Here is a 24,307-nt window from a genome sequence, read left to right as displayed (position 1 = left end):
CGTGAGTTTGAGTGACCTCCAGGAGTTGGTGATAGACAGGGAGGCCTGGTGTGCTGCGATTCATGGGGTCACAAAGAGTTGGACACAACTGAACTAAACTGAACTGAACTGAATACTTAGCAATGTTGAATGTCTTTTCATGTGCCTCTTGGCCATCTGTACGTCATCTTTGGAGAAATGTTTATTTAGGTCCTCTGCCCATTTTTTGATTGGGTTGTTTGTTTTTGATGGTATTAAGTTACATTAGCTGTTTATAAACTTTGGAGACTAATCCCTTGTTGGTCACATAATTTGCAAATATTTTCCCCAATCTTTGGGCTGTCTTTGGTTTTGTTTATGGTTTCTTTTGCTATGCATAAGCTTTTGAGTTAAATTAGTTCCTATTTGTTTTTGTTTTTATTTCCACTACTCTGGGAGGTGAATCAAAAAAGATATTGCTGTCGTTTATGTCAGAGAGTGTTCTGCCTATGTTTTCTTCTAGGAGCTGTGTAGTGTCTTTAATCCATTTTGAGTTTATTTTTGTGTATGGTATTAAAGAATGATCTAATTTCTTTCTTATTTTTTTTTACATGTAGCTGTCCAGTTTTCCCAGCATCATTTATTGAAGAGACTATCTTCCCACCATTGTATAGTCTGGCCTCCTTTGTCATAGATTAATTGAGCACAGGTGCATGGGTTTATTTCTGGGCACTCTGTCCTGTTCCATTGATCTATAAATCTGTTTTTCTGCCAGTACCATACTGTTTTGATGACTATAGTTTTCCAGTATAATCTGGAATCAGAGAGCCTGGTCCCTCCAGCTCTGTTTTTCTTTCTTAAGATTGTTTTGATGATTTGGTATCTTTGTGTCTTCATACAAATTTAAAATTTTTTTGTTCTAGTTTTGTGAAAAATGTCATTGGCAATTTGATAAGGATTGCATTTGATCTGCAGATTGCCTTGGGTAATATAATTATTTGGACAATAGTGATTCTTCCAATCCAAGAACATAATATATTTTTTCATCTGTGTCATCTTTGATTTCTTTCATCAGTGTCTTATAGTATTCCCTGTACAGGTCCTTTGCACCCTGGGTAGATTTATTCCTAGGTGTTTTATTTTTTTAAACAATGATAATGGCAATGTTTCCTTAATTTCTCTTTCTGATGTTTCACTTTTAGTGCATAGAAATGCAAGAGATTTCTCTGTATTAATTTTGTATCCTGCAACTTTACTGAATTCATTGATGAGCTCTAGTAGTTTTCTGGTAGTATCTTTAGGGTTTTTTATGTATAGTATCATGGCAGTTTCACTCCCCCACCCCCGCAATTTGGATTCCTTTTATTTTCTTCTCTGATTGCTGTGGCTAAGACTTCCAAAGCTATGTTGAATATAAGTGGCAAAAGTGAACATCCTTGCTTGTTCCTGATCTTAGAGGAAATGTTTTCAGCTTTTCACCATTGACTATGATGTTATCTGTAAGGCTGTCTTATACGGCCTGTATTCTGTTGAGGTATGTTTTCTTTATGGAGAAGGAAATGGCAATCCACTCCAATATTATTGCGCAGAAAATTCCATGAGCAGAGGAGCCTGGAGGGCTACAGTCCATGGAGTTGCAAAGAGTCAGCCTTGACTGAGTGACTGAGCATGTGTTTCCTTTATGCCCACTTTCTGGAGAGTTTTTAAAAATCATAAACCGGTGCTGAATTTTATCAGAAGCTTTTTCTGCTTTTATTGAAATGATCATATGGTTTTTATTCTTTAGTTTGTTGGTGTGGTTTATCACACTGCTTGATTTGTGAATATTGAAAAATCCTTGCATCCCTGGGATGAATCCCACTTAATCATGGTATTTGAGCCTTTTAATGTATTGTTGGATTAGAATTGATAGTATTTTGTTGAGGATTTCTGTGTCTGTGTTCATCAGTGGTATTGGCCTGTAATTTTCTTATCTGTGTGGTATCTTTGTCTGATTTTGGTATCAGAGTGATGGTGGCCTCATAGAATGATTTTGAGAGTTTTCCTTCCTCTGCCATTTTTTCAGAACAGTTTCAGAAGAATAGGTGTTAGCTTTTCTCTAAATGTTTGATAGAAGTCACCTGTGTCCCAGACTTGTGTTTGTTGGGAGTTTTAAAATCACAGTTTTCAGTTTCAGTGCATATGATTGGGCTATTCATATTTTTTATTTCTTCCTGGTTCAGTCTGCATCTTTTTAAGAATCTGTCCATTTCTTCCAGGTTGTCCATTTTATTGTCATACAGTTGCTTGTAGTAGTCTCTTATGATATTTTGTATTTCTGTGGTGTCAGTTGTAACATTTTTTGCATTTCTGATTTTACTGATTTGAGTCCTCTCTCAATCTGGCTAAGACTTTATCAGTTTTATCTTTTCAAAGAACCAGCTTTTAGTTTTGTTGATCTTTGCTGCTGTCTTCTTTGTCTCTATTTCACTGATTTCTGCTCTGATCTTGTTTTCTCTTCTTCTACTAACTTTAGGTTTTGTTTGTTCTACTTTCTCTCATTGCTTTAAGTGTGAGGTTAGGTTGTTTATTTGAGATTGTTCTTGATTCCTGAGGTAAGACTGTATTGCTATAAATTTTCCTCTTAGAACTACTTTTGCTACATCCTATAGGTTTTGGATCATTGTGCTTTCATTTTCATTTGTCTCTAGGTATTTTTTGATTTCCCCTTTGATTTCTTCAGTGATCCATTGTTTGTTGAGTAACATATTGTTTAACTTCTGTGTGTTTGTGTTTTATTGTTTTTTTTTTCTTGTACTTTATTTCTAATCTCAAAGTGTTGTAGTTGGAAAACATGCTTGATATGATTTCAGTTTTCTTAAATTTACACTCACTTTGTGGCCAAACATGTGGTCAGTCCTGGAGAATATTGCATGTGCACTTGAGAAACATGTATTCGTCCACTTTTGGATGGAACGCTCTATAAATATAAATGAAGTCCATCTAGTCTAATGTGTTATTTAAGGCCTGTGTTTCCTTATTGGTTTTCTGACTGGATGATTGACGAAAGTGGGATGTTATGGTCCCCCACTATTATCGTGTTACTGTCAATTTTTCACTTTATGGCTGTTATGATTTGTCTTATGAATTGAGGTGCTTCTTCGTTGGGTACATATATATTTGCAATTGTTATATCTTCTTCTAGGATTGATCCTTTGATCATTATGTAGTGTCCTTCTTTGTCTCTTAGAAGTCTTTAAAGTCTGTTTTGTCTGATAGGAGTATGATTACTCCAACTTTCTTTTGATTTCCATTTGCATGGAATATCTTCTTTCATCCCCTCACTTTTAGTCTGTATGTGTCCCTAGGTCTCAGGTGGGTCTCTTATAGACAGCATATGTACAGATCTTGTTTTTGAAGTCATTCAGACAGTCTCTGCCTTTTGGTTGGCACGTTTCATCCATTTGCATTTAAGGTAATTATCAGTATGTGTGTTCCTATTGCCATTTTCTTAATTATTTGGGGTTTGTTTTTGCAGGTGTTTTTTCTTCCTTTCCTCTTTTATTTTCTTCTCTTGTGGTTTGATGGTCATCTTTAGTGTTATGTTGGGTTGCTTTTTCTTTTTTGTGGGTATATCTATTGTAGTTTTTAGGTTTGTTGCTTCTATGAGGTTTTGATATAGCAGTCTATAGTTGCACAGTTTGTTCTAAGTTGCTAGTCTCTTTCCTACCTAGAGGAGTTCCTGTTGTATTTGTTGTAAAGCTTTTCTGATGATGTTGAATTCTTGACTCTTGCTTGTTTGAAAAGCTTTTGGCTTCTCCCTCAAATCTGAATGATATACTTGCAGGGTAGAGTATTCTTGGTTGTAGTTTCTTCCCTTTCATCGCTTTATATACGTTGTGCCACTCCCTTCTGGCTTGTGGAGTTTCTGCCTAGAAGTCAGCTCATAACCTTATGGAAGTACCCGTGTATTTTTTTGTCATTTTCCCCTTGTTGATTTTCATATTTTTTCATTGTCTTTAATTTTTGTCAATTTGATTACCATGTGTCTTGCTGTGCTCTTCTTTGGGTTTATCCTGCCTGGGACACTCTGCACTTCCCAAACTTGGTTGAGGGGGTTTCCTTTCCCATGTTCGAGAAGTTTTCAGCTATTGTCTCCTCAAATATTTTATTAGATCCTTTCTCTATTTCTTATCATTTTTGAACCCCTATAATGCAAATGTTGGTGTGTTTAATATGTCCCAGAGGTCTCTTAGGTTGTCTTTATTTCATTCTTTATTTTGTTCAGTGGCAGTGATTCCCACCATTCTGCCTTCTAGGCCACTATTCCTTCTTCTGCCTCATTTATTCTGCTTGATTCCCTCTAGTATCTATTTAATTTCAGTAGATTAAGTTAAATCTACTGATTTAAAAAATCTGTTTGTTCTTTAGTTCTTCCAGGTCTATATTAAACATTTCTTGCACCTTCTCAATCCTTGCCTAAATCATTTATCCAAGATCCTGGATCATCTTCACTATCATTATTCTAAATTCTTTTTCTGCCTATCTCTACTTCATTTAGTTGCTTTTCTGGGGTTTTATTTTGTTCCTTCATCTGAGACATAATCCTCCACATTTTCATTTTCTCTAACTTTCTGTGATAGTGGTTTTTATTCAACAGGTTGCAGGGTTGCAGTTCTTGCTTCTGCTGTCTACCTTCTAGTAGATGGAGTATCTAAGAGTTTTGTGCAAGTTTCCTGATGGGAGGGACTGGTGGTAAGTAGAGCTGGGTCTTGCTCTTGTGGACAAGTCTGTGCTCAGTTAAACTTTACCCCACTTGCCTGCTGATGGGTATGGCTGTGTTCCTTCCCTCTTGGTTGTTTGGTCTGAATCAGCCTGACACTGGAGCCTACAGGCTGGTGTAGATAATGGTGACCTCATGGAGGCCTCATGCCAATGAGTACTTCTGAGAACTGCTGCTACCAGTGTCCTTGTCTCCATGGTGAACCATAGCTGGCCCCCTCTTCTGCAAAGACCCTCCAGCTCTAGCAGGTAAGGTCTGGTTCAGTCTCCTATGTGGTCACTGCTCCCTTCCCCTGGGTTCTACTGTGTACCAGATTTTGTGTGTGCCCTCCAAGAGTGGACTCTGTTTTCCCCAATCCTGTGGAAGTCCTGCAATCAAATCCCACTGGCCTTCAAAGTCAGGTTCTCTGGGGATTCCTTCTCCTGTTGCCAGACCCCCACATTGGGAAGCCTGACATGGGGCTCAGAACCTTCACTCCAGTGGGAGAAATTCTGTGTTATAATTTATCTCCAGTTCATGAGTAGCCCACCTGGTGATTATGTGATTTTATTTTATCATGATTGCACCCCTCCTACTATCTCATTGCAGCTTCTCCTTTGTCTCTGGATATGTGGGACAGCTTTTTTGGTTGGTTCTAGCATCTTCCTGTCAATGATGGTTCAGCAGTTTGTTGTGATTCCAGTGCTCTCTCAAGGAGTGAGTGCACATCCTTCTACTCTGCCATCTTGAAGCAATTCAAGGGCTATACCAGTTTATCAGAATATATACAAGATAATTCCCAGAAATGGGAAAAGCCTCAACTAAAGCGATACATAGGGAAGGAAAGGAAGTAGATAAAAGTGTGAGGACTTGGTAAATGGCCAGAAGGAACAACATCAATTTCCTTTTTAGGGTAAGAGCATTGGGGTGCATGTATCATTTCCAAGCATATTTTCCTCCAGATATATGCCCATGAGTGGGATTGCAGGGTAGTATGGTAGATCTATTTTTAGCTTTTAAAGAAACCTCCATACTGTTCTCCATAGTGGCTATATCAATTTACATTCCCACCAACAATGCAGGAGAGTTCCCTTCTCTCCACACCTTCCCTAGCATTTATTGTTTGTGGATTTTTTTTTGATGATAACCATTTTGACTGATGTGAGGTGTTATCTCATTGTAGTTTTGATTTGCATTTCTCTAATACTTAGCAATGTTGAGTTGAGAATACCCAGATCAAATCGGGTAGATGTTTCTTGCCTTCATCACGGTAAGAACTAAAGGAAAAGGTGTTTATCTGAGGGTTGGGAATAGGGTGACTTTAGTTTGAGATGTGTGGAGTTTGGGATATTTTGAGAAAATTTAGGGAGGTTCTCTCATAAAGACTAACATACAAATATTTTGACTGAACATTTATTATAGACTCTGACAGGGCAAATATAAGCATGGCATCACATTTATTGATTAGACCTTAGCTAAAAACATTTTTTTAATAGATAACTTCAGAAGAATTTCTGGGAGAAGTATTAATACTTATTAATCTTTATTATTAAATTTTGTTTCCTGGTCCTGAAACTTATAGAAAAGATCAAAACCTTTCTCCAGAAGAAAATTGAAAAGACCCTCCTCCTTCAGTCCTGAAATTGGGGTATGTGTATGTTAGCTGCTCGGCTCTGTCTGATTCTTTGTGATCCCATGGACTAGCCTACCATGCTCCTCAGTCCATGAGATTCTCCAGGAAGAATACTGGAGTGAGTTGCCATTCCCTTATCCAGGGGATCTTCCCAACCCGTGGATCAAACCCAGGTCTCCTGCATTTAGGCAGATTCTTTACCATCTGAGCAACCAGGGAAGCCTCAAAATTGAGATAGAAAATTTTAAATAACTATTTCTTGGTGATTTACTTTCCATAATATTTGAAGTTTTTATCCGTGAACTTCATCTTGGGTCTTGGTTCTGACACACAAAATAGAAACTTTAGTTTTCACACTTATTTAGACATTATTTTCACTTGTGTCACCTGTTATGTTTTGTTGGATTCCAAATTACAATGCATTAACTATTGAAATAGCAAAAAAGGTAGTAGCAGCAATAATGTAGTGAATCTCAAGGAATTAATTTTGTTTAACATTTTAAGAATTGTTTAAGAATACATTTGTTTTACCTTTTTAAAAAAAAAATAGAGAAGGTTCCAGTTGCTTCTACAACTTAGGTCTCACAATTTTTTGATAACTTATCTTTAAGATGTGACTAGAAAATGTATTAATAATGTTATTATGTAGGTTTCTTATACTACAATGAAACAGGAATTTACTTAATGTGGTTAAAAAAATGAAACTAATAGAGGTAGTGAAATTATGAGGAAACTTGAGTCTAACACTTGCAACTCCATGTCTGTATAGACAGCAGATATGTTATAATCTTCTTGGGAAAAATTGTGAAAGTCTCTTGATTGAGAGAGACAGGCTTGCTCTGAAGTTTGTCCTGCAGCCTTGCAAACACAGCTATAGTTCTAATATAAAGTAGTGTCAAGTTACTCAAACCAGACCTAAGATATCAAAATTCTAATTTACAGTGAGAAATCAAGAATTAATATACTGCAGATGTGATGTGAATCTGTCTCCAATGGTAACCTTCCAGCCAGTGTAAAAGCTGAGGATTTGAGTGGCCATAGGATAAAACATTATATTAAGCCCAAGGGAGTCAATACAATGAGATACATGATGCCACCCCTCATTCTTAAGAAATTTATAGTCAAATTTACTGCAACAAATACACACAAATTCATATAACTAAAGAGAGATCTAGATGAGCAGTGAGCTTAGTGCTGAATCAGAATGGGGCAAAGTTGACTTTCTGTTGATAAGACTTTTTTTTTTTTTTTACAAGTTGATATCTTTATTTTTTTTAATTTTATTTTATTTTTAAACTTTACATAATTGTATTAGTTTTGCCAAATATCAAAATGAATCTATCACAGGTATACATGTGCTTGACAAGAACTCTGAGTTAAGCCAGCAGTGAAGAACCAGGTACACTTCTAGGAGGTGAAGGAAAGAGATCATTCCAGAGCCAAGCAAACCTGCAGCATTTTTATGTACTAGTATTTTGTTTCCTTGAAGATTTTTTCTTTTAAACTAATCCGTTTCAACCTGCTTTGTGTATTAGACACATTATTCAACCCACCTCATATTCTGCCTTTTATTCTAGCTTCAATCAGGTAAGCTGAGGCACTTCACCTCAGCCAAACTGCAAGAGCCCCCACTTTCTACCTCAGAGCTCTTCTGAAATCATAGCTGTTTAGTACTGGAGCATGTGCATAACTGGGAATGGTCAAAGGCCACTTTTGACCTATGCAGGATGTGAGTAGGTGGATAAATGCTCCCTCTTTCCATCCCTGGGGTGTGGTCTTCAGAGGCTTATTTTGCACACCTCTTTGGACCATCTTAAATGCACCCTGCTGCTTTCCCTCCCTCTGTGTTTCACTCTCCTAGCCCCCTACTCCTGTTCTCTGGAGCACTTTGCCAAATGATTCTCTTTTCATCCAGAATCTCAGGCTCTGATTTCTGGAGAGAGTGAGAGCTAAAATACCAACTTATGATTTTGTTGCCTGGAGATTGATTATTCATTAGTTAGTTATTTTCTTAGTGATTCTGATGAAGAGATAAAGCAAATCTAAAAACCAGGTATCCATTTATTTTAAGTCCTTTCAGAGAAGGAAAGATGCAAAGCCAGGGTACAGAGAAGGAAGTTGAGTGACTGTGCTCATTGAACATGAAAGAGAAAAGCAATTCGAGGATCATAGTAAACTATTAGCTAAAACTAATCTGAATAGATTAAGTTGCAATTTTGCTTTTATATTTTCTCTGACATATGCTCTGCTTTCTCATGTATCTTTTTTCCCTCTATCTGACTGACTATATTAGGGGGAAATCGTATTGCTCAGGGTTGAAAACCACTTCCTCTTTCATAAATGAAGTGCTAGCAAACTTAGGTTCCAACTATGGGAAAGAGTGATTTCGGCCATGTATTACTGTTTTACGGATTCTAAGACAGTGTGACGAATTTTTTTTTTTTAACTGAAAACAATTAACTTATAGAAAATATTAGAATACATAAAGAAAAGAAATTCAATTTGGGTGTTTGGGTTTTTACTTAGAAATCAAAAATTGATGGGGCTTCTTTTCATCTTTATTTATGGAAGAAAAAACTTTTTTAGAAAGTAATATTCTCAATCATTCAATAAATATTTATCAAGTGCATTGATTCTAAGGATGTTACTGTTATAAATGTTTAAATCTCATTTTCACGAAGATGGCATTTGCCCCTTGGACATCTGAATGTCCTCTAGGCTTCTTACCCGAGCTTGAGGACATAACGACTTGAGTTATTTTAGACTAACTTCTGTGAATGTTCAGGTAAATTTCACTTTGGGGTCAGGAACACACACATGTAATCTAGATCCATCACAGAAACAGTATTGTGCCAGCTCTAGCATTCCCAGGATATGGGGTCATCAGCAAAAGTGGCCCCTACCTTCACAGAGCCTGCATAGAGCAAGGCTGAGATTAGAATTATGTGATATTTTTCTACCTTTTTGCTATTACAGTTTCCACACCAGTCACTTCACAACGTGGGGATTTTTTTTTTTTTTTAATAGAAAAGCATAAGGCTTAAACTAATCAAGTATTTAAGAAAAAAAATTTTTTTTAAAGGCATGAGACTGGACAACCAGGAAGAGTTGATATATGGAGAAAACATTGAGGAACGGAGGACATCAATTAGGGGTAGCACAAGAAACTCAGATTTTGGCTTAATTCTCAAAGCACTTGCTAAATTGGTCAGTGTGTTAGCAGTAAATTTTTCTCATTGAATTCTCTTGAGGACTGGGTAAAAAAATTTTTTTTTTCCCATATATGGGGGCACATGAATGTCAAAAAAGCACAGATTTGCAGAAGTTTATTATTTGTGGTAAGAAAAGGGGGTAGTACCAGTAACAGTGAAACAGCCATCCTTTCTCATTTCCCTCCACGGTCACTGGTGGTAAGGGTGGATGAGAATGCAGGAGAAAAGCTGGGAAGGGGCTGAGGCTGTAGCATTCATGGTCCAAGATCAGTTTGGAAAGCATATTTATTATATTTGGGAGGAGCAGAAAGGATGTTTCTGTAGATGTTGCCCACAATTATCCAACTATGGTCAATTGACTCAGTAACAATTGGACTCTCTTTCATGACCAGAGCTTCCCTGGTGGCTCAGATGGTAAAGCGTCTGCCTGCAATGTGGGAGACCCGGGTTCGATCCCTGGGTTGGGAAGATCTCCTGGAGAAGGAAATGGCAACCCACTCCAGTATTCTTGCCTGGAGAATCCCAGGGACGGAGGAGCCTGGTAGGCTACAGTCTATGGGGTCGCAGAGAGTCGGACACGACTGAGCGACTTAACTTCACTTGACTTCAAGACCAGAAACCTGGTGAATAGGTGTTCTGCACCTGCCTCTGTTTATCACTGCCATTACTTCCACTTTACCATTTTCAAAGAAAACCCACCATTATGGGCATGACTTGACTGAGAACAACTGACTTTCCTGCTCAAGATCTTTCTTTAACAGTTATAACACTGGCTGATCAGGGCAGCTTGACCAAGTCCCAGTCTATCACCTTGTTGGGCCAAGGTGCCGTGATGCTCGAACAGTAAGATTCTAATTTTAGTGCTCATTTCATATACAGTTTTCCCTGGTGGTCCAGTGGTTAAAACACTGCACTCCCAATGCAGGGAGCCCGGGATTTGATCCCTGGTCAGGGAACTAAATCTTATGTGCTGCAACTAGGAGTTCGAATTCTGCAACCAAAGATTCCACATGCCTCAGCCAAATAAATAAAATACTGAGTCAGTTTTGAATGTTGAAAGCAGATAACTGGATTTAAATATTGTATCTGAGCTTTCTAGTATCTTAACCACTAAAAACTTAGTATGTCCAAAACTAAACATATGCTCCCTCCCAGACATGTTTCCTTTCTGCTCCCTCTCTCAAGTGATGATACAATACCCATCTGCTGAGTCCCAGCCCAGAATCTGAGTCATTCTGGCCTCCTCCCACCTCCCTGATGACCTGAATATAAAGTTTCTCTTTAACCTGAGCAGCTGTGCAATGGTTTCTTAGGCAGAGAAATGAATGCTGTGTATACCATTTCTTTTCTTCATTTTGCTCTCTTCCTATGTCCTCCTCCTTTTTATAGATATTTATTGAATACCTATGGCTTCCCAGGTGGCTCAGTGGTAAAGAACCCACTTACCAATACAAGAGACATGGGTTCATTCCCTGGATTGGAAGATCCCCTGGAGAAGGAAATGGCAACCCACTCCAGTATTCTTGCCTGGAAAATCCCATGGACAGAGGAGCCTGGCAGGCTACAATCCATAGGGTCGCAGAAGAGTCGGACATGACTTAGCGACTAAACAGCAACAAAAATTGAGTACTTGTTGTGGGCCAGACACTGTATTAGGTACTGAGGAAACAAGTTCACAGACTGGGAGCAGGAGCAGACGTGTAAGTAACATTAGACCAGCAGACCTACGTACAAGGTACATAGAGCTTGTAGAGTGAGTCAGTCCCTATAAAGGGGGTGCTGCTTCCTGAGTCTTAAATAACAGTTTTGAGATTACTCAGTAGTCAACAAGGGGGCAAATCTCAGGCAGAGGAAACAGCATATGTAAAGTCAGAGTGTTGGACCAGCTCATGGTAGGCCGGAGAACTGTGTGTAATGGTTTCGAGATCACATGGAGTGCAAGAGGTGGTGGATGAAACTAGATAGGTAGGCAGAAACCAGGTCATGAAGGACCAAGAGGATAAGTCAAAGAATTTTAATTCTAGGAAGTAGAAGCTGTTGACAATTGGGGGTAATCAAGTCAACAAATTAGTTTTGCATTTTAGAAAGGTCACTCTGGCAAAGTATGAAAAATGGATTAAAAGTCAGAGAGACCTGGGGGATAAAAGCCTCTTCAAAGTTTAGGCTAGCTGTGATATCGAAACTAGCATAGCAATGGTCTTCCCTGTGTCTCAATAGTAGAGAATCTACCTGCCAATGCAGGAGATACGGGTTCGATCCCTGGTTCTGGAAGATCCCACGTTCTGTGGAATAACGAACCCTGTGCACTGCAACAACCGAGCCTGTGCTCTAGAACCCGGAAGCTACAACTACTGAGCCTGTGTGTGGCAATTACTGAAACCCAAGCATCCTAGATGCTGTTCTCTGCAAGAAGAGAAGCCACCACAATGAGAAACACATGCATCGCAACTACAGAGCAGCCCCTGCTTGCCACAACTAGAGAAAAGCTGGTGTGCAGCAACAAAGACGCAGCACAGCCAAAAACAAATAAATTTATTTTTTAGAAACTAGCATAGAAAGGTAGAGCTAAGGAGGCACTTACTAACAGGAGTGCTATTTAGGAGGTTTTGATTAAATATAAGTTGTGGAGGAGAGAGGAGACCTGGATGGACTTGGGTTTTAGGCTGAAAGACACAGAGCTAGAAAGCAGATTGGAAGAGAATATGAGTTTTGCTTTGGATATTTTTAATTTCTAGTGCTAAAGGAATCATCCAGAAGGTATTAACCATTGTGCTGTTGGGGATAAAGTGGAACTCCTGGGAAAAGTAAGGAAAAGGCAAGTAGAGGAGGTGGTGATTCAGAAGTGATTGTTATTCCAGAGGCCATGGGAGGAAAGAGGTTTAAGAATAAGTGGTCACCAGGGACATGTGCTTTTGGAAGTTCATGTGACATTAGGATTCAAGAATTTCTTTTGTGATCCAGAGAGGGCTGCTGTGGTTGGTTAGCTTAGAGCTGCAAGACAGTGGAGCACGTTAATATCCTGAATGGGGATGAACCACTGCAGAGAGGGAGCTTTAGGGTACATGAGCAAGAAGATATAGGGTGCAGTGAAGTTCCTAATGAAAGTGGCAGATCCACTTAAGGAAAGTGGTGGGACTCAGAGCATGGGTGGAGGGATGGAGGAGACCATCAATTCACAAAATTATCAGGAACTTGAGGAATCCACAGGTGATAGCTTCTATCATTTCTACAAAGTAAGAATCTAATGTCATTTGTGAAGAATTAAGCAGGAGACCCCCTTCCATTGAAGGAGGCAGAAAGGCCACAGCCAGGAGGAAGAAATCAAGGCATCTGAAAAGAGTTAACCAGACCTGGCTTCCAGCAACCCACTGACTCAGGACTTGAACCAGGCCCTGCCAAAGACTTTCTCCCAATTCTACACTTCCTGGGTTCTGTTGAGTTTTCACCAGGCCTCTTTTTTTTTTTTTTTTTAATATAAAAGAGAGAAGAGACTTTCCGCTATTAAGGGAGGGGAACTAGAGAATAAAATTAAAAAACTCCTCAATCTTTTTTAAATGTTGTGTTTAAAAAAGGTTTTTTTGGTTCAATGTCTCAAATTCATCTGATCTCCTATTAGCTCAGTTTTGGATACTGACTGCCGCCGACCCTCCAGGACACACAGGCTGAGGACAACTTTATGACCCAGAGCCGAACAAGATGCACTGTGGGAGGTTACTATGTATCCTGAGAATAATTGGAACCACACTTTTTGGAGTTTCTCTCCTCTTTGGAATCACAGCTGCTTATATTGTTGGCTACCAATTTTTCCAAACGGATAATTACTATTTCTCTTTTGGGCTATACGGTGCAGTTTTAGTATCACACCTCGTCATCCAAAGCCTGTTTGCCTTTTTGGAGCACCAGAAAATGAAAAAATCTCTAGAAACCCCCGTTAAGTTGAACAAAACTGTTGCTCTTTGCATTGCCGCATATCAAGAAGATCCAGGCTACTTACGGAAATGTTTGCAATCTGTGAAAAGGCTAACCTACCCCAGCATTAAAGTTGTCATGGTCATAGATGGAAACTCAGAAGATGACCTTTACATGATGGACATCTTCAGTGAAGTCATGGGCAGGGACATGTCAGCCACGTATATCTGGAAGAGCAACTTCCACATGAAGGGTCCTGGTGAGAGAAATGAGTCACATAAAGAGAGCTCACAACATGTCACCCAGTTGGTCTTGTCCAGCAAGAATATCTGCATCATGCAAAAATGGGGTGGTAAAAGAGAAGTCATGTACACGGCTTTCAGAGCACTGGGACGGAGTGTGGATTATGTACAGGTCTGTGATTCAGACACCATACTTGACCCTGCCTCATCGGTGGAGATGGTAAAGGTTTTAGAAGAAGATCCCATGGTTGGAGGTGTTGGAGGAGATGTCCAGATTTTAAACAAGTATGATTCCTGGATATCTTTCCTCAGCAGTGTGAGATACTGGATGGCTTTTAACATAGAAAGAGCCTGTCAGTCTTATTTTGGCTGTGTCCAGTGCATTAGCGGACCCCTAGGAATGTACCGAAACTCCTTACTGCAGGAATTTGTGGAAGACTGGTACAATCAAGAATTTATGGGCAGCCATTGTAGTTTCGGAGATGACAGGCACCTAACGAACCGAGTGCTGAGTCTGGGCTATGCAACGAAATACACAGCTCGATCCAAGTGCCTTACTGAAACACCTAAGGAATATCTCAGATGGTTAAACCAGCAGACCCGTTGGAGCAAGTCCTACTTCCGAGAGTGGCTGTACAATGCGATGTGGTTCCACAAACATCACCTGTGGATGACCTATGAAGCCGTCATCACTGGGTTCTTCCCTTTCTTTCTCATTGCCACAGTAATCCAGCTCTTCTACAGGGGTAAAACTTGGAACATACTCCTCTTCCTCTTAACTGTCCAGTTAGTGGGTCTCATAAAATCATCTTTTGCCAGCTGCCTTAGAGGAAACACCATCATGGTCTTCATGTCCCTCTACTCCATGTTATACATGTCAAGTTTACTTCCCGCCAAGATGTTTGCAATTGCAACGATTAACAAAGCTGGGTGGGGTACTTCTGGAAGGAAGACCATTGTTGTTAATTTAATAGGACTCATCCCTGTAACAATTTGGTTCACAATCCTCCTGGGTGGTGTGGTTTTCACCATTTATATGGAATCTAAAAAGCCATTCTCAGAATCGAAACAGACAGTTGTAATTGTAGGAACATTGCTGTATGTATGCTACTGGGTCCTGTTTTTGACACTGTATGTGGTTGTCATCAAGAAGTGTGGCAGGCAGAGGAAGGGACCACAGTACAGCGTGGCGCTTGATGTATGATCTTACATTTGGTGTTTGCAGTTATAGATGCAGACACATGCACACAATCTTCATCCCTCCAGGGGACTGCACGGTGTCTTGGCATCAAGTATTGCCACCAAAGGAGACATATCGCTGCTGCTAGGACTTGAACAAAGACATTTGTATGGGTTTATTTTAATTCTGCCAAAGTAAAGTGACACGTCAAGAAGGATGAGTCAGATTTAACCTGATATTTCTATGAAAATGGGAAGAATTCTTTGTTCATGCACTCTTTCTTTACTTTACGTTTGCCTAACAGTGTTCTGCCCTATCGGAGAAGGTGATGGCACCCCACTCCAGTTCTCTTGCCTGGAAAATTCCTTGGGCAGAGGAGCCTGGTGGGCTGCAGTCCATTGGGTCGCTAAGAGTCAGACACAACTGAGTGACTTCACTTTCACTTTCATGCACTGGAGAAGGAAATAGCAACCCACTCCAGTGTTCTTGCCTAGAGAATCCCAGGGACCGGGGAGCCTGGTGGGCTGCCGTCTATGGGGTCGCACAGAGTTGGACATGACTGAAGTGACTTAGCAGCAGCAGTAGCAATTCTGCCCTATATACCTCACTAGTGATAACTTACATGGGTTGTTGTTGTTCGGTGGCTAAGTTGTGCCCAACTCTTAGCGACCCCATTGATGGCAGCACACCAGGCTTTCCAGTCCTTCACTATCTCCTTGGATTTGCTCAAACTCATGTCCATTGAGTTATTATGGAAGAAAAGGATTTTGAAACTCAAGGGAAATTTCTTTCAACATATACAACCCTAACTTATGGACTGTGTTTGTAGCTATTTTTTTTTTTTTTTAGAAAAGTTTTCTGTCTAACTACCAAGTGAAATGCCAAAGGATATTTTATAGACTGTACTTTTATATAATTGTACTGTTTTAGAAGTTTGTATGCCAATCTTAAAACAAATTGTGCATAGTTTTATATTTTACTCCTCTGCCAAAATTCACCTATTCTTCCTTTTTTAAAAATAAATAGATTCTGAAAAAATTCATACTTGAAAAATGTCTACCCAAAATGTGAAGCTTGGTTGACTGATATTATTCATGATAGATAAAAAGAATAAAGTGTTTCTTTCTCTCTACTTTTAAAATTGAATAGTTAATTTCTGTGAAAAGGTGCTTAAACTTTCAATATTTTAATTTTTTTCATTTATTTTTAAATATTTATTTATTTGGGAGCTCTTGTAACTGTTTATTTAGTTGCAGCACATGGTATCTTCCAACTTCATTGCAGCACGTGTGATCTTTAGTTGAGGCATGTGGGATCTAGTTCCCTGACCAAGGTCCCCTACATTGGGAACAAGGAGTCTTAACCCCTCCCACTGAACCACCAAGAAAGTCCCTTTCTTCATTTGTCTTCAGTCAGTTCAGTTCAGTCGCTCAGTCGTGTCCAACTCTTTGCAATCCAATGAATTGCAGCACGCCAGGCCTCCCTGTCCATCACCAACTCTCGGAGTTCACTCAGACTAATGTCCATCGAGTCAGTGATGCCATCCAGCCATCTCATCCTCTGTCGTCCCCTTCTCCTCCTGCCCCCAATCCCTCCCAGCATCAGAGTCTTTTCCAATGAGTCAACTCTTCGCATGAGGTGGCCAAAGTATTGGAGTTTCAGCTTTAGCATCAGTCCTTCCAATGAACACTCAGGACTGATCTCCTTTAGAATGGACTGGTTGGATCTCCTTGCAGTCCAAGGGACTCTCAAGAGTCTTCTCCAACACCACAGTTCAAAAGCATCAATTCTTCGGTGCTCAGCTTTCTTCACAGTCCAACTCTCACATCCATACATAACCACTGGAAAAACCATAGCCTTGACAAGACGGACCTTTGTCGGCAAAGTAATGTCTCTGCTTTTCAATATACTATCTAGTTTGGTCATAACTTTCCTTCCAAGGAGTAAACGTCTCTTAATTCCATGGCTGCAATCACCATTTGCAGTAATTTTGGAGCCCCCCAAAATAAAATCTGACACTGTTTCCACTGTTTCCCCATCTATCTGCCATGAAGTGATGGGACCAGATGCCATGATCTTAGTTTTCTGAATGTTGAACTTTAAGCCAACTTTTTCACTCTCATCTTTCACTTTCATCAAGAGGCTTTTTAGTTCCTTTTCATTTTCTGCCACAAGGGTGGTGTCATCTGCATATCTGAGGTTATTGAGATTTCTCCCAGCAATCTTGATTCCAATTTGTGCTTCTTCCAGCCCACCATTCTCATTTATCTTAGAAAAGGCCAATATATCTGTCACACTTTGGAAGTAGAAATTCATACTTACATGTACCAAAAAGAAGTCCTTGAAAAGCAAAGCCAAGTGGGTAGAAAAACACAATTTTTTCATAAGATTGAAAAAAAAAAAAGCGAGTGCTTGATCTCAAAAGAAAGCACTAGGTATCCAGCAATAGATGAAATTTATGTATCAAAGATAGTCTTTGGAGATTCTCATAGTGTTTTTCCAGGCCAAGAAGAAGTGGGAAAAATTATCTGTGTAATTTGGACAAATATAGTACAGTTCATCATTTTGTTCTGTGACGTGTATTCACTGGATCCTGTCCATATGTTGAACATACTTCACCTACCTTTTTTTTTTCCCAAAGTTTTTTTTTTTTTCTCCAAAGTTCACTTTGTTGTTGTTTAGTCGCTAAGTTGTGTCCACCTCTTTGCGACCTCCTGGACTGCAGCATGCCAGGCTCCCCTGTCCCTCAACGTCTCCCGGAGTTTGCTCAAATTCATGTCCATGAGGTTTATATGGGTGAGTGGGATAAATTATAACAAGGATAAAGCATATAGTACGCACAAAGCACGCTAGTAAAGTAATGCTCAAAATTCTCCAAGCCAGGCTTCAGCAATACGTGAACTGTGAACTTCCAGATGTTCAACTTGGTTTTAGAAAAGGCAGGGGAACCAGAGATCAAATTGCCAACATCTGCTGGATCGTCAAAAAAGCAAGAGTTCCATAAAAACATCTATTTCTGCTCTATTGACTATGCCAAAGCCTTTGACTGTGTGGATCACAATAAACTGTGGACAATTCTGAAAGAGATGGGAATACCAGATCACCTGACCTGCCTCTTGAGAAACCTATATGCAGGTCAGGAAGCAACAGTTAGAACTGGACATGGAACAACAGACTGGTTCCAAATAGGAAAAGGAGTATGCCAAGGCTGTATATTGTCACCCTGCTTATTTAACTTATATGCACAGTATATCATGAGAAACACTGGGCTGGAAGAAGCACAAACTGGAATCAAGATTGCTGGGAGAAATCTCAGTAACCTCAGATATACAGATGATACCACCCATGGCAGAAAGTGAAGAGGAACTAAAACGCCTCTTGATGAAAGTGAAAGAAGAGAATGAGGAAGTTGGCTTAAAGCTCAACATTCAGAAAATGAATATCACGGCATCTGGTCCCATCACTTCATGGCAAATAGATGGGTAAACAGTGGAAACAGTGTCAGATTTTATTTTGGGGGGCTCCAAAATTACTGCAAATGGTGATTGCAGCCATGGAATTAAAAGACGCTTACTTCTTGGAAGGAAAGTTATGACCAACCTAGATAGCATATTCAAAAGCAGAGACATTACTTTGCCGACAAAGGTCCGTCTCGTCAAGGCTATGGTTTTTCCAGTGGTTATGTATGGATGTGAGAGTTGGACTGTGAAGAAAGCTGAGCACCGAAGAATTGATGCTTTTGAACTGTGGTGTTGGAGAAGACTCTTGAGAGTCCCTTGGACTGCAAGGAGATCCAACCAGTCCATTCTAAAGGAGATCAGTCCTGAGTGTTCATTGGAAGGACTGATGCTAAAGCTGAAACTCCAATACTTTGGCCACCTCATGCGAAGAGTTGACTCATTGGAAAAGACTCTGATGCTGGGAGAGATGGAGGGCAAGAGGAGAAGGGGACGACAGAGGATGAGATGGCTGGATGGCATCACCAACTTGATGGACATGAGTTTCAGTGAACTCCTGGAGTTGGTGATGGACAGGGAGGCCTGGTGTGCTGCAATTCATGGGGTTGCAAAGAGTCAGACACAACTGAGCAACTGAACTGAACTGAATTGAAAGCATATAGAGTCAAAAGTGGCAGAATCAAGCTCCACCTATTGTTATTTAACTTTCTAGGAAAGATTTTTTCTGATTTATACAGATAATTGCTTCATCTCTTCTGTTTGGCCTACATAAATATGTTCACATAGTAGACGTGGTATCAAGGTTTAATATTAATAGCTGTATCAAGAATTGGCACATAAAAAATTGATGGATCAGGTACCCCCAGCCTTGTTCATTTAGCTACTCTGGGATCTTATTTATTCATTTTGATTTTTGAGATGACCCATCTTGCCTTGTAGCTGGTGCTCTGTAGACCTGTGTTAAAAACACAACTGAACACATGAAGAGCTGAATAAAAAGTACTGTAATGAAGCAGAAATGTGGAGAAGTGTTCAACCATGTGGTTCCTGCCTTTCTACTTCCTTTTTATGCAGACACCTATATTCACCCATCTTGCTTAAGAATAAAACTGCACAGCCTACCTTCAGAGTACAAAAAGGATAATGTTCTACAATGTATACTTGCACTGATTGGAGAGCTTGTGGAAAGCAAACAGACCATGCCATTAAGTGAGACAAAACCTTGAGTTTGCCTTTCTATTTATGTTCCAAGTTAAGCTTTCAGTTCAGTTTAGTTCAGTTCAGTCGCTCAGTCATGTCCGACTCTTTGCAGCCCCATGAATTGCAGCACGACAGACCTCCCTGTCCATCACCAACTCCCAGAGTTCACTCAAACTCATGTCCATTGAGTCGGTGATACCATCCAGCCATCTCATCCTCTGTCATCCCCTTCTCCTCCTGCCCCCAATCCCTCCCAGCATCAGAGTCTTTTCCAATGAGTCAACTCTTTGCATGAGGTGGCCAAAGTACTGAACTCCTTATTGCCAAATTCAGACTTAAATTGAAGAAAGTAGGGAAAACCACTAGACCATTCAGCTATGACCTAAATCAAATCCCTTATGATTATACAGCAGAAGTGAGAAATAGATTTAAGGGACTAGATCTGATAGATAGAGTGCCTGATGAACTATGGAATGAGGTTTGTGACATTGTACAGGAGACAGGGATCAAGACCATCCCCATGGAAAAGAAATGCAAAAAAGCAAAATGGCTGTCTGAGGAGGCCTTACAAATAGCCAAGAAAAGAAGAGAAGCAAAAAGCAAAGGAGAAAAGGAAAGATACAAGCATCTGAATGCAGAGTTCCAAAGAATAGCAAGGAGAGATAAGAAAGCCTTCTTCAGTGATCAATGCAAAGAAATAGAGGAAAACAACAGAGTGGGAAAGTCTAGAGATCTCTTCAAGAAAATTAGAGATACCAAGGGAACATTTCATGCAAAGATGGGCTCAGTAAAGGACAGAAATGGTATGGACCTAACAGAAGCAGAAGATATTAAGAAGAGGTGGTAAGAATACACAGAAAAAAACTGTACAAAAAAGAGTTTCACAACCCAGATAATCACGATGGTGTGACCACTCACATAGAGCCAGACATCCTGGAATGTGAAGTCAAGTGGACCTTAGAAAGCATCACTGTGAACAAAGCTAGTGGAGGTGATGGAATTCCATTTGAGCTATTTCAAATCCTGAAAGATGATGCTGTGAAAGTTAAGCTTAGTAACATTCAAATGTCAAATTCTCTGCTTCTTATAAAAGATGAATGAATTGCCTGAATTTATTTTAGCAACTATTCAGTGTATTTACATTGAATTTTTTGTAATATTTTTGATAAGAAAAAAAAAAAAAAAGAATTAAGCAGGAGAGATAGGGTAGAAAGTGAGAGAATGTGGATGCTTTGGCCCAACTATTGAGGGGGATGAAAAGGGCTGCAGACCAGGGTTGAACCCTATTCTGTTTTGAAAAACTGTATTTATTTTATTATTTATTTGGCTGCATTGGGTCTTAGTTGTGGCATGCACGATTTTCAGTGTGTAATGTGGGATTTTTTTGTTGCAGCACTTGGGCTCAGTAGTTGCAAAGCACAGGCTTACCTGCTCCAAGGCCTGTGGGATCCTAGTTCCCTGACCAGGGATTGAACCCAAGTCCCGGGCATTGCAAGGCAGACTTTCAACCAGGGAAATCTCAGATCTTATTCTTGGTTGAATGACAAGGAGGGTGAGAGGTCCAGCTCCTGCCTTGCCCAGAATTCCATCCCTAAGGTTGAGGCACTTAGACCGCCTTTCTGATGCTCCAACTACACCCCTACCTTTGACCTGGTTCTTTGTGCTGTAAGCTAATTGCCTTTGTTCAAGGCTCTGGTTTTCCCCCATTTGTAACAAGGACAAGGGCTTGCCAGGTGGCTCACTGGTAAAGAATCCACCTGCCAATGCAGGGTACATGGGTTTGATCACTGGGTCAGGAAGATCCAGTGAAGAAGATGACAACACACTCCACTGTTCTTGCCTGGGAAATCCCATGGACAGAGGAGCCTGGAGGGCTATAGTCCATGAGGTTGCAAAGAGTCATACACGACTTAAGAGACTGAACAACAACAATAACAAGGATAAACTATGGTGTGACAGATTTCCCAACTCTAATAGAATGAAACTCTTTAAAAGCAGATGTACTAGAATTGTTGGTTACACAGAAAAAGAAAGCCATCAGCCACTCAGTTCAATCGCATCCTAGCATTATTCCTTTTTCTTTTTTTCCAGGGGTCTACTATGCAACTGCGTACTGGATGCCTACCGAGAAGACAATACAAGTCAAAAATGTCCTAGACAGGAAGGGGGATGCCTATGGCTTTTACAATAACTCTGTGAAAACCACAGGCTGGGGTATCCTGGAGATCAAAGCAGGGTACGGTTCTCAATCCCTGAGCAATGAGATCATCATGTTTGCTGCCGGCTTTTTGGAGGGCTACCTCACTGCTCCGTAAGTACCCCAGTCATGGTAGAGAACTGCAAGGCAACCTCTGTCCCTTTCTTTTTTCAGCAGTATCATTTTTCTTCCTAGCATTGTACACTAGAATTGAAAAGTCACCGTGGTCCTTCTCATATGATAGAAACATCAGAATTACATTTACAGGGACTTCCTTGGCAGTCCAGTTGTTAAGACTCCGAGCAGGGGGCCTGGGTTCAATCCCTGCTTGGGGAACTAAGATCCTAAGTTCTGTGCAGTATGGCCAAAAGTTAAAAAAAAAAAAAAAAATCACAATTACATTTGTATCTATAACCATGCTGCCTAGAAGGAGCAAAGCCCCCAGTTGTGACATTTAAAACATTTCCCTCTCATGAAACTGTTGTAAAGACAGCTAAGTCATTTCATCTCACTAGTCATTTATTGTCAGGGAGAAAGCAAAAGGGAAGTGGAGTGGCTCTTTGAGAAGCACAAAACAGAGAGGATTAACTAAAATTTAATTAAAAATAAAATGTAAGAGCATTTATTTTTAACTGTTTCTTAGAATGATACTTTCAAGTGGACAAATATTTTAAATTGAAATTTTGATGTCTTATCATGAATGTTCTATTGTTGTTTGATTCTTGAGTTCTTCCTTTGTCTAATGAAAATAACAAAAATGTAGTTATAATAATGCAATCATGATGCATCCTTTTTGGAGAATGCTTCCTTGAGGAAAGGAAAGTTGCAAATTATCAAACAAGCCTCATTCTTCCTTTGATATAAAATATCTTGAGGACTTGGCTTTCTTCTTTTTATGTTCTGTGACCTAGATCGCTGAGTGCAAGTTTAACCAAACCTCATTTTCCCCTGTTACAGCCTTAGTCATAGTAAACACAGTGCTGGTCTTAATCTGTTTCTAAGTGCTGGCAATTATATCAAATGTTGAATGGCTAATTACTGGGCTCTGGCTGCTGTGTGTTTTTTTTTTTAACCTTAAACTAAAAATTCCTGTTTTTATCTTTCTACCAAATTTTTATTACCTTGCCATACAAGTCCCCGTAGTAGGGAACTCTCTATTTGGAGATGTAGAAAACAGTAAAGTGAATACAATGTTTAAAAACATGTTTAAAACTATTATTCTGCATATAACAATCCAGACTTTTTTCTTTTTCCCTCCAAATCCTTATCTGTTTCTGGATCCACTGAATTCTCATTGCATTCTTTTTAGAAGTTTTTATCTATTTATTTATTTTTGGCTGTGCTGGGTCTCGTTGCTGTGCAGGCTTTTCTCTAGTTGCGGAGAGTAGGAGCTCCTCTCTAGTTGTTGTGGGCAGGCTTCTCATTGTGGTGGCTTCTCTCATTACAGAGCACAGGCTCTAGGGCCCTCAGACTTCAGTAGTTGGGGCTCCCAGGCTTGAGAGCACAGGCTTAGTAGTTGAGGCACATGGGCTTAGTTGCCCCTCGGCTTGCGGAATCTTCCTGGATCAGGGATGGAATACAGGTGGAATCTGTCTGGCAGATGGATTCTTTACCACTGAGCCACCAAAGAAGCTCCTGATTTCAGACTCTGAATCCGCCTTCCCTAGGATCCTGTAGCAGCAGCCTGGGGATCGGGGATCAGGAGTGAGGGAGGGGCCAGCCTAGGAAGCTCACTCATTACAGGATCCTTTAGGAAACATTGGGAAATATTCTTGGCAGCATCTCTGCTGCAGAGAACACAGAAAAAGTGATTCAATCATTAATCCTATGGGAGTCTGAGAGGAAGGCACCCCTGTAGACCAGAGCAGCCAAGGGAGGCTTTGTGGAAGCAGTGAGTGATGAGAACCCTTAGGCTTTAGCCAAAATCATTCAAGGTGGAAGGTAACAGAAGGGAGCACTGAAGAAAGGCACTCAGTCTGAAGAAGTTGCATTTACAGTGACCAGGAGTGGAAGCTCCAAGTGAGCAAGCAGGGACATCTGGTTTGAAAAGGCAGATGACAGCCATGTCATGGAAGCTCTGGGTAGAGGCCCATGTGACGGTGGTCATTCTCTACTTCAAGCAGAGTTCTCTTGAATTGGAAAGACAGCCTCTTTGTTCATCTCCATCTAGGATTTGTGAGTGTGGAAACTCTCCCCAGCTGCTCATGATGGGCTTCCCCTGTAGGTGGTACTAGGAGTCTGAGAGGAGCTCTGCTCTTCGCAGGACTTTGTTGTATCTCACGGAGCCCGAGAAGATGCTGGTGAGCAGGAAGTTGCCTGATAAAGGATAGAAGAGGGTGGAAGGAAGAGTGAGATCAATATTTGTATGTTTGAAGGAGAAGAAAAAGAAAGAGAGGAGGAGAGGACAAGAAGAAAAGAGGAAAGGAAGGAAGGAAGGATGGAACAGAACAGGAAAGAGGAGGAGGAGGAGGAGGAATAATTACAACCAAGGGATATCCCTGGCTGATCAGCGGTTAGGACTCTGTGCTCTCACTGCCGAGGGCCCAGGTTCAGTTGCTGGTTAGGGAACGAATTGCC

The 24,307-nt window shown here is 40.3% G+C and overlaps 1 protein-coding gene and 1 pseudogene across 2 annotated transcripts in view; both read left to right on the top strand.

Annotated features, from left to right (window-relative positions):
• Window positions 1-24,307, top strand: part of PLBD1 (phospholipase B domain containing 1) — an 88,464-nt gene that overhangs the window by 6,732 nt on the left and 57,425 nt on the right. For both annotated transcript variants that reach the window (XM_027541399.1, XM_027541400.1), the window contains exon 2: window positions 21,625-21,844. In XM_027541399.1, coding sequence (XP_027397200.1) covers window positions 21,625-21,844 — 220 coding nt within the window. The remainder of the gene's footprint in view (window positions 1-21,624; window positions 21,845-24,307) is intronic.
• On the top strand, window positions 13,241-15,178 carry LOC113892513 (annotated as a pseudogene).

This window comes from Bos indicus x Bos taurus, chromosome 5 (genome assembly GCF_003369695.1).
Source record: "Bos indicus x Bos taurus breed Angus x Brahman F1 hybrid chromosome 5, Bos_hybrid_MaternalHap_v2.0, whole genome shotgun sequence".
NCBI classification, from domain to species: domain Eukaryota; kingdom Metazoa; phylum Chordata; class Mammalia; order Artiodactyla; family Bovidae; genus Bos; species Bos indicus x Bos taurus.
This window is presented reverse-complemented; position numbering and strand designations above follow the sequence as displayed.